Source organism: Molossus molossus, unplaced genomic scaffold (assembly GCF_014108415.1).
Source record: "Molossus molossus isolate mMolMol1 unplaced genomic scaffold, mMolMol1.p scaffold_m16_p_11, whole genome shotgun sequence".
Lineage (NCBI taxonomy): Eukaryota > Metazoa > Chordata > Mammalia > Chiroptera > Molossidae > Molossus > Molossus molossus.
In genome coordinates, this window is record NW_023425346.1 from 1,335,642 (window position 1) to 1,350,852 (window position 15,211).

At 52.3% G+C, this 15,211-nt stretch overlaps 1 protein-coding gene across 1 annotated transcript in view; it reads right to left on the reverse strand.

The window, feature by feature from the left end:
* MYO7B (myosin VIIB) overlaps nt 1–15,211 on the reverse strand; it is a 100,702-nt gene that overhangs the window by 40,920 nt on the left and 44,571 nt on the right. Inside the window, exons 14-18 of the mRNA XM_036254578.1 lie at nt 10,760–10,923; nt 8,021–8,158; nt 6,327–6,479; nt 5,704–5,802; nt 3,974–4,068 (exon numbers count right to left, since the gene is read on the reverse strand). Of these exons, the coding sequence (XP_036110471.1) occupies nt 3,974–4,068; nt 5,704–5,802; nt 6,327–6,479; nt 8,021–8,158; nt 10,760–10,923 (649 nt within the window). The remainder of the gene's footprint in view (nt 1–3,973; nt 4,069–5,703; nt 5,803–6,326; nt 6,480–8,020; nt 8,159–10,759; nt 10,924–15,211) is intronic.

Consider the following 15,211-nt stretch of genomic DNA (forward strand, 5'->3'; position numbering starts at 1 on the left):
AGGCCACTGTTTTGGTTTTGTTCCTTTGCTGAGCCCTCCTTGCACAGAGCCAGCAGGCAGGCGCCATGTCTGAGTCTCCAGCCACCTGGCTCACACTGTTCACCCCACCCTGGTGATTCCCTGAGACCCTGCCCCACCCAACTTTTGGGCCCACCCAAGCTCTTGCCAGTGGCTTTTCTATACAAATGGCCTGTCTTGGCTCTTGCCACAAACTTTTCTGAAAGCTCTCCAAATTCACAAATCCCAAACAAGCAGTATTTGGCCTCGAAATGCCCTGTACCTCTTGCTAAATGGCCCCAGGCCTGGCACTAGCAGCAGCTGGACTCGGTTTTCAGCTTGGCTTCATCTTGGCACCTCCAAGTCCAGCACAGGTAGCCGCCATCAACAGACTGCTTTGCAGCTCATGCTGGTGGCCCCTGGCAGGGCACAGGTGGCAGTTGACCTGGGCCTGCATCTCTTAGAAGGCCCCGGAGCCAGTGCACCAAGTAGACAGATTTTCCAGAGCATTACCCAACTTCACCCACGAGGGACACATTTCTAAGACAGACTCATCTGGGAACCAGAGCCCTGCTGAATTGAGGCCTGCTCCATGGGGTTTGCTGTGGTTGTGGCCAGTCCTCACAGCTGATCAGTCTAGGGGTAAATACCTCCCATTAATGTGCCAACAGCAATCAGGGCTCAACTACAACAGACGGGTGGACACAGCCCACAAGGGGGTACACCTGTAGCACCCAGCTCAAATAACCAAGGAGGCTGCACCACAGGGCCTATAGGACACTTACTATATAAGGTCACTCTGCCAACACCAGGAGACATAGCAGCTCTACCTAATACATAGAAACAAACACAGGGAGTCTGCCAAACTGAGGAGACAAAAAAAAAAGTCTCAAATGAAAGACTAGAACAAAACTCATGGGGGGGGGGGGCCCTAACAAAATAGACACAAGCAATCTACCAGATGCAGACTTCAAAACACTGGTTATAAGGATACTCAATGAACTTAAGGGTAGAGCAGATGAACTTAGTGAGAATTTCAAAAAAGAGATGGGAAACAAAAAATGGAGATAGAAAACATGAAAAAGAACCAGTCAGAAAAGAAGAATACAATAACTAAAATAAAGAGTACATTACAGGGAATCAATAGTAGATTAAGCAGAGAATCAAATCAGTAATTTGAAAGATAAGAAAGCAGAAAACACCCAATCAGAACAGCAAAAAGGAAAAAAAAGAATTTAAAAAAATGAGGATAGAATAAGGAGCCTCTGGGACAACTTTGAGCGTACCAACATTTGCATCATGGGGGTGCTGGAAGGAGAAGAGAGAGAGAGAGAGGAAGAAATTGAAAATCTATTTGAAATAGTGATGGAAAACTTCCCTAACCTGGTCAAGAAAAAAGACACACAAGTCCAGGAAGCACAGAGAGTCCCAAACAAGATGAACTCAAAGAGATCCACAGCAAGACACATCATAACTAAAATGCCAAAAGTTAAAGACAGAGAGAATCTTAAAAGTAGCAGTTAGTTACCTACAAGAGATCTCCCATAAGACTGTCAGTTGATTTCTCAACAGAAAATTTGCAGGGCAGAAAGGATTGGCAAGAAATAGTCAAAGTGATGAAAAGAAAGGAACTACAACCAAGGTTACTCTACCCAGCAAAACTATCACTTAGAATCAAAAGACATATAAAGAGCTTTCCAGACAAGAAAAAGCTAAAGGAGTTCATCCCACCAAACCAGTGTTACAAGAAATGTTAAAGGACCTTTTTAAAGGGGAAGTAAAAGAAAAAAATAATCAAGACTGCAAAAATTAAAATGGCAATAAATACATATTTATCAATAATTCTTTTATATGTAAATGGATTAAATGGTCCAATCAAAACACATATGGTGGCACCCGGCCAGAGTGACTCAGATGATTGAGCAACATCCTGTGTACTAAAGGGTTGCGGTTCGATTCCTGGTCAGGGCACACACCTAGGTTGCAAGTTCGCTCCCCATTGGTGGCATGTATGGAAGGCAACTGAATGATGTTTCTATCTCACATCAATGTTTCTCTCTCTCTCTCTCTCTCTCTCTCCATTCTTCTCTAAGCATGTCCTCAGGTGAGGATTAAAAAAATTAAAATAAAATAATAAAAGAAGACATGTGGTGGCCGAAGGAATAACAAAACAAGACCCTTATATATTCTGTCTACAAGAGACCCATTTCAGTTTGAAAGATACACACAGACAGAAAGTAAAGGGATGGAAAAGATATTTCATGAAAATGGGAACAAACAAAAAAGCTGGTGTTGCAATACTCATACCAGACAAAATAGACTTTCAATCAAAGTCTATAACAAGAGAAAAAAAGGACCCAGCAATTCTACTTCTGGGTATTTATCCAAAAAACCCAAAACACTAAATAAAAAACATTCATATGTTCATTGCAACATTATTTACAATAATCAAGATATGGAAGCAACCTAAGGGTCCATCAGTGCATGAGTGGATAAAATAGAAGTGGTGTATATATACAATGGAATATTACTCACTCATTAAAAAGAATAAAATATTGCAATCTACAACAACATAGATGGACCTAGAGAGTATTATGCTGAGTAAAATAAGTCAGAGGAAGATAAATGTCATATGATTCACTTATATGTGAAGTCCAAAATACAGAGCTGCACGCCTATTTCCTTATTAGCATCTTCACTAACCAATTACAGTGGCTACATTTTGACCAATCAAGACAGTGCTTTTTGGATGAATCAAATGGTAAGGATTTGAAGATCTCATTTGCATAAGGACAGACCAATCAGGGATCAGGGGTGGGGCCTTCTCTCTAAGTCAACTCTTCTCTGGTTGGGAGAGTGGTTTCTCTTTGCACTGAGACTGCAGATTGTATTTTCCTGGATCAGAGCAGAGCAGAGCTGTCTAGCAGGCTGGGGTGGGGTGGGGTGAGGTCTCCCTCTAGGGCTACTGCATAGCCATGCTGTTTTATGACTGAACTATGACACCACTGAGCTGTTCTGCTGCTGTGTTGTATCACAACTGAGCTGTTTGCACTAAATAAAGTTTCCTTGTTCACCATATTTCGAGTTGGGAATTCCTATTGGTGCTGAGTTGACACCAATGACCCTTGGTTCCAAATACTTGGCCTGATGCTGGCTGCTGATATGTGTTACCTTCCAAGCCACGTCTCCCTGACTCATGAGCCTACTCATAGGTGTCCTCACCCTCTATTCTTTTCTTTTTTTAAATATTTTTTTCTTTATTGATGTTAGACACAGAGAGGAAGGGAGAGGGAGAGAGAGAGAGATAGAAACATTGGTGAGAGAGAACTTCAATTAGCCACCTCCTGCAGCCCCGCACTGGGGATTTGGCCCACAACCTGGGCATGTACCCTGACTGGGAATTGAACCAGCAACTTCTTGGTGCATGGGTCGACGCTCAGCCACTGAGCCACACTGGCAGGGCCACAGCCTCTGTTCTTATGGGTCAGTTGCTGTCTCCCATGTTCTCATGTCTGAGTTTCCAGTCCTTTCTACAGTTGGTGATAAACAGTTGGGATAGCAGAGAGACCCAATCCGTGGACCTGCAGAACCCTCTGGACATGGTGAGGGAGAGGAAGTAATATTGCTGATTTGCTGAACATTGACTGAAATTCAAGTGTTACCTTTTCACTGACCAGGGACCTGAATCGACAGTTTTTTTCTTCCCTCCAAAACCAACCACCTCATAAACCCAAACCTGTAAATTGTCTAAGACAGTTAAAGGAGAACATAAAAATATAGTTGAGACCAGGGTTGATGTTTCATTTGACTCTTGCTTATGTAGTAGGTCTCCCCCCGCCCCGCCGACCCCACCACCAGGGAGGTCCTGAGAGATCCTGCACCTCAGTTACCCCCAGGGAGGGAGTAGCAGGAACATGTGCTCCTGGTTGGGGGCGACAGGTGTGTGGGCGGGGAGGGGGGTGGGCAGGGCTGGCACCTGTGTTTGTAGCCCCGCAGGACTCTCTGGATGCTAATCGCTGCATTTTCCAGGGCCCGGCTCCTCTGCAGCTCCAGCAGTGTGTCCTGTCCGTCCTACAACAGGAGAGAGCGCTCACCACGTAGCTGCCTCCCTCACCCCGCCCTCCGCCTGGGGCCAGAAGTTTCCTAAATGTGCTCCTAGGAGGCCAAGCAGGGGAAGAACCCTCAACCGGACCTTAATGTGGCTGAGAGATGGGAGCTGCAAACCACAAGCCCCAGCCCCAATCCAAGGACTTACATTTTCTTCTTGTCAGTGCAAGCTAGCAAATTTTATTTCTGCTCTGGAGAACCCAAGAGGGGCAAAAATTTCCCTGAAGTTGTTTTATTTCCCCAAATTCAGGTGAACTGTGCATTCAACTGTATTATGGATGCATGAGAGTTTCAACAGAAGAATGTTCCCTTTACCCTCCGCAGAGGATCCATTGTGGGAGATGCGCCCCTGGGCTCTGACCTCCCTGGCTCACTGCAGTGCCCCCCGGACCCTGTGCCCCCGGCTTGCCCTCTGGATGGCCAGGACGGTCTTTGCAGAGCAGAAGGCAGCACGGCCTTGGACAGTTGATGAGGAGAGGCCAGGGCTGAGGTCCTGCCTGCCTGTATCAGCCTTGTACCAAGCACTGAACCTTTTGGTGTGACTGGGTGGGCACTGGGGACCCAGAAATGGACAAGACCTTGCCTGTGGTCTCAAGGAGCAACCAGGAAGGAAGAAAGGAGGGGAGGGCACTCCCGGCCTCCCCTCCTCAACCATCCACCCACACCCTATACCCTCTATGTCCCTGTGTCTCCCTCCTGGGCAATGCCTTCCACCTGCCAGCTTCACCTTCCCAGTGGAAACCACTCAGCTTCTTTTTTAGGTGAGAGCCCCAGGCCCTAGCGTAGGTCTCATAGTGCATGGGCTGGCTACAGGGGGGACCAGGACGTCCCGCTGGAGACAGATGAGGGAGGACTTTACAAGGAAAGGGGAGGCAGTAGAGGGCACAGGAAAGTGTGGTCGGGATGGACGGGGTGTCTGGATGGCTGCAGACGATCTCCTGATCTGACCTTCTCTCCTCTTCTCCCTTCTTTTCTCGTTCTCTGCCCCCCTTTTCCTCCTCCTCCTCTTCAATGTGTCCACCCATCCACGGCTTACGAGAACAGGGGACAGGAAGGTTTTCTCCCTAGTGGCTCTTTGACCAACTGGCAACCTAGAGGGTCTGAAGGCCAGTAGAACCGTGAGGCTGCCTCTGTGTGACATGAGGCTTCCCAGTAAGCTGGGAAGGAGGGAGGTGGGAGGGGAGCTGGGAGCTGCCTGCACACACCTGCCCAAGCACAGGCTCCAGCAGGTGAGGGGCAGCGCACTGAAGCGCCAGCTCTCTGGGGCCATGGAGGCAGAGCGTCCCCAGGTCAGACGAGCTCCCTGGAAGGCCTGTGACCCACACAGAGTGAAGCCTGTTCTGGCTCCGCCTGGGCGTGGGGGCAGCCCTTCTGTGTCCTCAGGCCTGGCCCTCGATGCCCCTGAGAAGCCTCCTGAACTCCAGGCTGGGCTGGGCTCTCTCCATGCTCCCCTGCCTCCCTGACCCCAGCACCACCTTCTACAACGGGTGCCTCAGAGTGGGGCACACGCAGAGCAGGGTGCGTGAGCCAGCGCCCCCTGGTGGGCACCAGCCCAGCCCACGTGCTTCAGGAGGCTGAGGCCGCACGTCCGAGTCTCACCTTCAGGAAAATTTTAGTCTTTCCCACTTTCCAGTCACTGTTTGTCCCCAGCCACTTCTCAGCAATACACAGCGTCATCTGTCGAGACTTGTCCTGAAGCTGCCAAGGAGGAATGGCAGTGGCTGGGTGGAGCTGGAGCAGGGACCCCAAGGCAGAAGGTGGAGGGCCCCCCACCCCAGGGCTTCCTGGGATCTGAGTCTTCCTGAGTCAGGGGCTGCTGGGCCAGGGCACAGGCACAGGGCACCTGGGATCAAGGCTGGGGCCCAGGGGAGCCCTCAGGCTCGGGGATCACGAGGCCACCACGCCGTGCAGTCTGGGGCCTCCAGGGGGCTGCCGGACACTTGGGCATCCCAAACTTGAGACTAGCTGAATGAGGAGGGATAGGAGGACTTCCTGCTCCCCAGACCACACCTCCCCCTTTCTGTTTTGCACGCAGAGTCCTGGAAGGAGCAGACTCAGCCACCAACCCCTTCCAGAGGCCTTCTTCGCTTCAGGGCACCACGGGGCGGGGTGGGGTGACAGCGAGGAAGGGAAAGGGGGGGAGGAGGAAGGGCAGGTTCCGGTGGGGGCCAGGGGCCAGGGAGGGCCGGGGCACCAGGAGGGAGCCCCAGGAGGCGCAGCACCTGCTGGCGGGCCGTGCTGGGCAGCAGGACGCCGAAGCGCATGGCGAACTGCGTGAAGGTGTAGCGCAGGGGGAAGCCCAGCTTGCGGAGGCGCACAGTCTCCATGGTGCCCGAGTAGCGCAGCTGCCGCAGGCACAGCTCCCGGTCGAAGAGCTGCGGGCAGAGGCAGGGTGAGGGCCGCCCCACCCCGGCACCCCGAAACCCTGACACCGGGCGAGACGAGGGCTAGCTTTAACTAGGATCCCCCTTGGAAGAGAAACATTTGGTCAAGTCGGCGAAAAGTCCTTAAAGTGTTTCCAAGGAGATCAAGACGGTCACAAAACTGAGTACTTCCCTCCTCGAAATGTGCAAACTCATTCGCCTGTTCTCCGGTTAAAATGTTTTCAAGCACCCCAAAACAGTGGACCCCAAGAACTCTGCCTCCTTCTGACTCCCACAGCCCAGAACCGTGGCCTCCCACAGTCCAGAAGAAAGCAACGCATGTCCTGCTCAGAGCCAGAGAGCACCCTGGGCCCTGGTCCCTGCCTGCCCGGCAGATGGCCGTGGTGGCACACAGGCATTTGGGCCTGATGCTCTGCCCAGGGGTGCTGGGTCTCAGCTGCGACCCCGGGGTTGCATGGTGTGGCCTCTAGAGAGCCCCCTACCCTGACCTTCCAGCCACCGGGAGTCTCTGGGCACAGGGGCACACCCTCCAGTTTGGGAAGCCAACTAGTGGGCAGTTACCTACTTGGAAACACTGTGGGACCCAGAAGCAACGGTCTGTGGGGTCCGGGGCCACATGGAAGTTAGTCTGGGCAACTAGTTAGCCCCAAATTATTTAATGTTTCTCATTTCATCTTTACAGCAACCCTGTGTGGGGCACTGAGCTCCAATCAAAAGGTGAGGAGCCCGAGGCTCAGGGCCACACCGCTACCGGCCCAGCTGGGGTCCAACCTGAGCTGGCCGGGCCCTTCAGCCTGAGGCACCCGACACCCACACAGCAGCAACCACCTGTGGAGACCTGAGCACCTGTCCAGCTCCTAAGGTGGGGGGGGGGGGCACCCTCAGAGCACAGTTCTTACCTAACGTCGGGCTACTGTGCCCATCTGGAAGATACATTCCAGATAGCCTGGGACAGCCTCCATTTCATAGAATTTTCTTCTTTTCAAAAAGTCTCTTTGTTTCATATCATATTTTTTCCCGTGTAAGAGTTATTTTGGGGTCATTTTATTTCCTTTCGAATGGCATCTCCTAGTTATAGGAGTCCTAGATTGGTAGCCTCTGGGTAAGATTCCCAAGCCCACAGTCAAGGGCTCCTGGGCAGGCAGGGCCCCACCCCACACCACGTGGAAGCAGATAAAGACCCCCTCCACGGGCAACCAGGAGTGGTGTCAGCCTCTGAAATCTTGGTGAAATCCCTTACTAAATGCAATTTACATGTGCTGATGTGCCAGAAGCATCCAGTACTGCCCCCTGAAGGAAGGTGCCATTCTAACGTGACGAAGAGAAACCGGACTCCGGGAAGGGAAGCACCTGGCCAAGTACTCCCGGCAGCAAATGGCAGGGCTAGGTCTCCTGAGGTCTGGGTGATCCCAGCCTTGCAGGTCACTGGCCACCTTACCCCAGCCCTGGTGAAGGGAATGACAGGACCTAGATGCCATCAGACTCAGCCAGCAGCCGCCCCCTTCCCTGTGTGCCCAGCCTCCCATCATTACCAGCGGTTTCTTGTACTCATTGGGTTTGATGCAGCGGATGAAGTAGGGCTGGCAGTTGGTCAGGATTTTCATCAGCTGGTCCAGGGACTGCTTGAACTGGCCAGCCAAGGTGGCAGACCGCCTGCCAGTGTCTGCAGACTGTGGGCAGAAGCACAGGGTCCACGTGGGGGTTTGGGGAGCACCACCTAGGGCAGAGCTGACCCTCCGCCCAGTCAGGGCTTCTGCCAAGGTCCCAAAGTAGGGGTGCTGCATTCACTCATCCAGCGCAGGTCTCCCCAGTGCCTGCTGTTTGCAGGCCTCCCTACTGGATAATTGGGACCCAGAGGGGAGTAAGATGGGGTCACTGCCTCCTGTCTAGAGTTGGGGGTCCTCCATGTGGGATGCACAAGACAATGCCCCAGGGTGAGAAGTGGATGTTGGAACTGGGAACATTCACTTTTTTACCTCTTTTCTACATGTTCAGTTTTTGTCTAGGTTTTACACACACACACACACACACACACACACACACACACACACACATATTTAATGTTTTATGCTATGCACTGTATGCATTATAGTGAATGTATATTGTTCTAATGGAAATGTATTAAGTTATGGACACAAGAGCGGGGCCGGGGGCTGGGGGAGCCCAAGCCCCTTGCCATGAGCAGCGTTTGTTTTGTGCACTAATCTTGGGCAATGCTCCTTGATCAAACCTTCCCAAGGTCAAATGCACCTGAGCAAAGGTGTGTGTTGCCACATTGCACCAGTGTGGAGACACAACGGTCTTAACACCTTGACATCTCTGAGGAGAGGAGGCAATGGCTGGGCTGTTCAATAACAACAGGCAGCATCTTCCCTTGTCCTGGTTTGTAAAACAACGAGCATTTCATCCGAGCATTTCATCCACCGCCATCCTGTTCCCTGAACGTCCGGCTGTGCTCTGGCATCTGCAGGGCCAGCACACGGCTGTGCTCTGGACGCAGATGCAGAGAGTCTGGCCTGACTCCACCTGGTTTCAGACCTGGGGGATTCCTGTACCACCTAGGGCTCCGGGGCACCTCTCTGGGCCTGTGCTGTGCATGGTCATGGCCTGAAGGCCTCAGGACTTCTGCGGGGGGTGGGGGGGTGGCGATAAAGGTGAAGGACACTTTCATGTGACCAGTGCTGAATTCACAGGGCTTTTCTGGGATAGTCATGTTTAAGGGGTGAAAGCATAAGAGGGGGTGTTATGGGGTGGGGCTGTATGTAGGTAAACCCCCACTCTGCCAGGAAATCCAAGGCTGCCCTAAAGAGCATCAGGGCTCTCTGCTGCTAACTTCCCTGGAAAGCAGCCACACACCACACACACACACACACCACACACCACACACACACACCACACACACACACACCACACACACACACACACCACACACACCACACACACACACACCACACACACACCACACACACACACCACACACACACACCACACACACACACCACACACACACACCACACACACACACACCACACACACCACACACACACACCACACGCACACACACCACACACACACCACACACACACACCACACACACCACACACACACACCACACACACACACCACACACACACACACCACACATCACATACACACACCACACACACACACACCACACACACACACCACACACACACACCACACACACACACAGACATACCACACACACACCACACACACCACACACCACACACACATAGACATACCACACACCACACCACATGCACACACACACACACACATAGAAATACCACACACATGCACATACACACAGACATACCACACACGACACCACACACACACACAGACATACCACACACACACACCACACACACACACCACACACACAGACATACCACACACACACACCACACACACACACACACACACCACACACACAGACATACCACACACACACACACCACACACACACACAGACATACCACACACACACACCACACACACACCACACACCACACACCACACACACATAGATATACCACACACCACACCACATGCACACACACACACATATAGAAATACCACACACATGCACATACACACAGACATACCACACACGACACCACACACACACACAGACATACCACACCACACACACACCGCACCACACACCACACAACACGCACTTATAATGCACACACAGCACACAGGACGAGACAGGCCCGTGAGCCAGGACACGTGGAACAGGGAACTGGAGGCAGAGCTGAGCACACTGACAGAGCGATGCCAGCAGACACAGAAGGTCCCCTCCCTGCAGGTGACATCGAGGCCTCAGCTGTGTTTTGGCTCCAGGCCCAGAAAAGCAGCAGAGCAGGGGCGACACCAGGGCCAGCTGCGATGACTGCCGACCCCTGCCCTGCCCTGACCGGCAGAGGGGGCCAGGACCCTGAGGGCACACCTAGAAAACTGGTGACTATTCTGCTGAGACCTCCTGAGACCTCCCTAGAGTCCCGCCTGCAAGAGAGAGATAAGCCTCCAGACACAGCCCGTCGCCCCTTTCCCTCCCCCACAGGACAGGTCAGACTCTACAGGACCCACCAGACTTGCAGCCAGGGGGGCAGTGGGCCCTGTTTTCACTCATCCCTGTGCCTGGACTGAGAAATGCAGACCCGGGCAGCAGCTCCCCTGGCACCTGCGTGTCCAGCCCGGAGGACCCGAGGATGGAGATGCTGGAAGGGACAAGGGCCCACCTTGAAGAGCTGGCTCCCTGCCTTGCCCCGGAGGATGGTTCCGTGGCCTAGCTTGATGTCTGCTGACTCCAACAGGAAGATTCCCCTCAGGAACTTGTTTTGGGAGGAGTGGACCAGGGTGAGGATATCTGTGCTCAGTACGTCTCGGTTCTTCTCCAAGAAGCCTGTGGGGAAAGGAGAGCCCGTCCACCAACCCAGCTCAGCTTTTACTGTGACCCCCTGGGAAAGAGGGGGTGCTGGTCACACCAGGCGGCCCCATGAGTCCCCTCTGAAGTCATCCTCTGCACCCCTCCCTCCGTCTCCCTGTCCAGCCAACCCAGGCATGGCACCCACTGTCTCCACCCAGCATCATGTCAGGTCACATGAACAGATAAACCCCGATCAGCCAACTCATCATCCTCACTACGCTCTGCCTTGGCTAAGCCGCCACTGTTCCTTCTGTCCACACACCTGTGATGCTTCCCACCCCTCCTCTGCCTGCTCAGCCTCTCTGCCACACATCCTGGGCCTGAGGACTCCTGAAATCGCACACAGCCAGTCATCAGGACCGGACCCCTCCTCTGTTCCTCCACCTGCCGTGCGCACCTGTTCTCCTCCTTCCTCCTCTCCTGCTCGCCCCAGGGCTCTGCACCCCCGGCGCCCAGTCACCCCAGAAGGCCTCTATTCTCCCGTGCCTCTGGCCTCCACAGGCTGTTTTGGGAACGTGCTTTCAGCCGAACCCACTTGGGCCAACTCCTGCTTGGTTTCCAAGACCAGGTCAAGCATCATCTATCCCTGGAGGCTCTCCTGGCCCTGGGTGAGGTGAAGAGCTCTCACTGCCCCAGGGCAGATTTGCTTTTGGGCCCTTTGCTCAGCTCAGGGATGCTCTGAGGACTTGGCATCTCCTCCGCGCAGGCCCAGGGGTGCCATGGACAGGAGCGACTCCCCTCCACCTCACCCCGGTCACGCCGTAACAGCTGGCCACCGGCCTCAGCAGATGGACGTCTGTGCACCCTGCATTCAGATTCCCCATAGCGAGGGGCCTGAGGGCCTGTGCCAGGGCTCTGACCCCCAACATTTCTGGGTGAACTTGGGCAAGTCCGACTCAGGCAATTGCTTATTTACACAGAGGAGCTGAAAACAAGAAAAGAAGGAAAAGGAGAAAGTGCAGAAGTCACTCCTCAGCTGCCCCAACCACCTCTCACAGTGGGCGGCCAGAGTGTGAGCTCGGGGAAGGCACGGCCCTGAGGCCAGAGGGGCTCCGGGAGAGGCCGGGCCATTCTGGGCAGGAGGGGCAGCTTCAAAATCCCGGAAAACCAGCCAAGGGGTGGTAGCTACTTTGCTTTTCCCGGAGCCAGAATGGAAGACAGGAAGAAGTTAAACACCCCTTGGCTTACGGGTTCCAAGGATGGCTGGTGACCTACTGATTATAAGCTGCTTGGAAGTTACTGTCCTCCTCACTGGGAGTGTCACTGCACATTCTTGGAAAGGAATGTGTGCCCTCAGGCAGTGTGAGCATGTGTGGGCATGCACGTGTGTGAGAGCATGTGTGCATGCGCGCGAGCATGTATGTGTACACATGTGAGCATGCATGTGTGCGTGAGCATGTGTGCACTTTAGCAGACATGTTTAGGAAGCAAGCTTGTGTGTAACTCACTAAGGAGCCCCCGAGAGCTGGGAGCCCCCAGGTCTCTCCACCAGCCCTCGTCTGGGGGTCTTGGAAGGCCTGCGAAGGCCAGGGGTGTGAAGACCGAGACTCCAGAAACTCAGGGCATAACTGAGTTGTGTCTCCCCAAAACCCATCTGCTGAAGTCCTAACCCCCAGTACCTGAGAATATGACAATATGTGGAGATACAAGGTGATTAAAGAGAGGGTGATGCTAAAACGAAGCTATTCTGCTGAGCCCTGATCCATGGTCCTGGTGCTGTGAGAAGAGCAGATTAGCTCGGCCGTGTGGCTCGCTTACAGCCTCATCCCACGGGCTGAGAGGTCCCTGTTCGATGCTCAGTCAGGGCCCAGGCCCAGGTTGCTGTCTCCATCCCCAGCTGGGGGTGTGCAGGAGGTGGCCAGTCGATGCTCTCTCTCACATTGATGTTTCTATTTCTCTCCCTTCCTCTCTCTCTAAAAAACCAAGAAAAACATTAAAAAAAGAGAGAGCAGATTGGGACACAGACATACGCAGAGACAGAAGAGAGTAACCCTCCTTCCGCAGGGAGAGAAGCTGAGAAGGAACCACCCCTCCCGACGCCGTGATCTTGGACTGCCAGCCGCCGGGCTCTAGGAACGTCCACGCCTCTGCGGCGGTGGCAGCCCAGGCAGCGAACGAGGCTGCAACCGGCGGGAGAGCACACACCCCTGCTCTCTCCTGGGCTCTGACGTCCAGCACCGTGCCCACAGGAAGCTGCTGGCAGCTGCTCTCCGCGCCAGGCCAGCGAGGGCCAGGCCTCCTCTGAGGGGCTGTGCTCCTGGGACTCTGAGGGTGACTGTGCGTGAGCAGGACTGTCCTCTCCCACTTTGCCCCTTTTAAGTCACTCGCCTTTTAGTGGGGTCTCTGTGCACGCCTGCATAGCCTGGTGTGAGGCTGGGGGACGGGCTGTGTCCCCAGGTGCCCGTGAGGGAGGGCTGCAGTGGGCCGGAGGAGCGCAGCCTCACAGAGCTGGAGGGAGGAGAGCGCAGTGCCGCCCTGTCTCCAACTGTGTGGCTCGGGGTCTCGTCACACAGACCAGAGAACGTCCTCGCCCCACACGACCCACAGAGGCGCCCTGCACTGCCTGCCCGTCTTCCTGACCACAGGTGAGCGTGGGCCACCTTCCACTTTTCTGAGCACACCAACGGGTTGACCACCCGAGGCCCTTGTTTTTCCACTCAAACCCATGCTCTACCCTACCTCAACATATCCAAAAATTAACTCCAAGTGGATCAAAAACCTAAATGCAAGAACTAAAATTAGAAAACTATGGGTAAAGCTTGGATTGGACAATGGTTTTCTAGGTCATGAACCCAAAAACACGAGCAACGTCAGAAAAATAGGTAAGTTGGACTTCATCGAAATGAACACTTTTGTGCTTCAAAGAACACTGTCAAGTGAAAAGATAATCCACAGAATAAAATATTTACAAATTATATATCTGATAAGGTACTTATATCCAGAATACATAAAAACTCTTACAACTCTCTAGAAACAGCCCAAGTGTCCATCAATAGATGAGTGGATGAAACAGCTGCATCATAGATACACAATGGAGTACTATGCAGCTGTAAGGAGGAGAGGTCTCTTATCCTTTGAGATGACATGGGGGGACCTGGAGAGCATTATGCTAAGCGAAACAAGCCAACAAGAGAAAGAGAAATATCACATGATCACACTTATTTGTGGAATATAATGAACAAAATAAGCTGATGAACAAAATAGACCCAGAGACATAGAAAGGAGTATGGTTCAGACTGACAGACCTCAGAGGAAGGGAGCCGGGGGCAGGGATGAGATAAACCAAAGAACTTATATGCATGTATGCATAACCAATGAGCATAGACAGCAATGCTTAGGGAGGGGGAGGGATAGGGAGGAGGGTGTCTGGGGGGAAATAGGAGAAACATCTGTAACAAAAATAAATTAATAAAAATTTTTAAAAATTAAATTAAATTAAAAGTGAAAAAGAAAACCTCTTACAACTCAACAATAAAAGGACAAACCAATCAAAATATGGGCAAAGGATTTGAATAGAGATTTCTCTTAGGACAACATACAAGTGGCCCATAAGCATGTGAAAAGATGATGAACATCATCAGTCATCACAGAAACACACATCACAATCACGCTGAGACACTACGTTAAACCTACTAGGATGGCTACAATCAAAGAGGCAGGCAGTAGTAAGTGTTCGCAAGGAGCTGGAGCAATGGAACCTTTATACACCAGTGGTGAGAGTGTGAACCTGTGGGGCCTGCTTGGAAAATGGTTTGGTGGTTACACAGTAGTTAACCCATGTGACCCCGCAACTCCTCTCCTCCATATCGACTCCAAAGAAGTGAAAACATATGTCCACATAAAAACTTGTACATGAGTGGTCATAGCAGCATCATTCAAAAACAGCCAAAATGTAGAAACAACTCAAATGTCCACCAACTGAGGAAGGGACAGACAAAATGTGATCTATTCACACAGTGGAATGTTATGCTTCAATATAAAGAAAAAACGTCCTGGCATGGTACAACATGGATTAATCTTGAAAACATGATGCTAAGTCAAAGAAGCCAGACACGAAGACCATATGTTGTGTGGTTGCATTCTTATAAAATGCTCAGAACAGGCAAATCCATACAGAGAGAAATGGGTGGCTGCCAGGGACTGGGGAAAGGAGGAATGGATGCTAGTGGGAGGTTTCTTCTGGGGGTGATGAAATGTTCTAAACTGTAACAACAGTTACACAGCTCTGTGCATATATGAAAAACCCTTGAGTTGTGTACGTAAA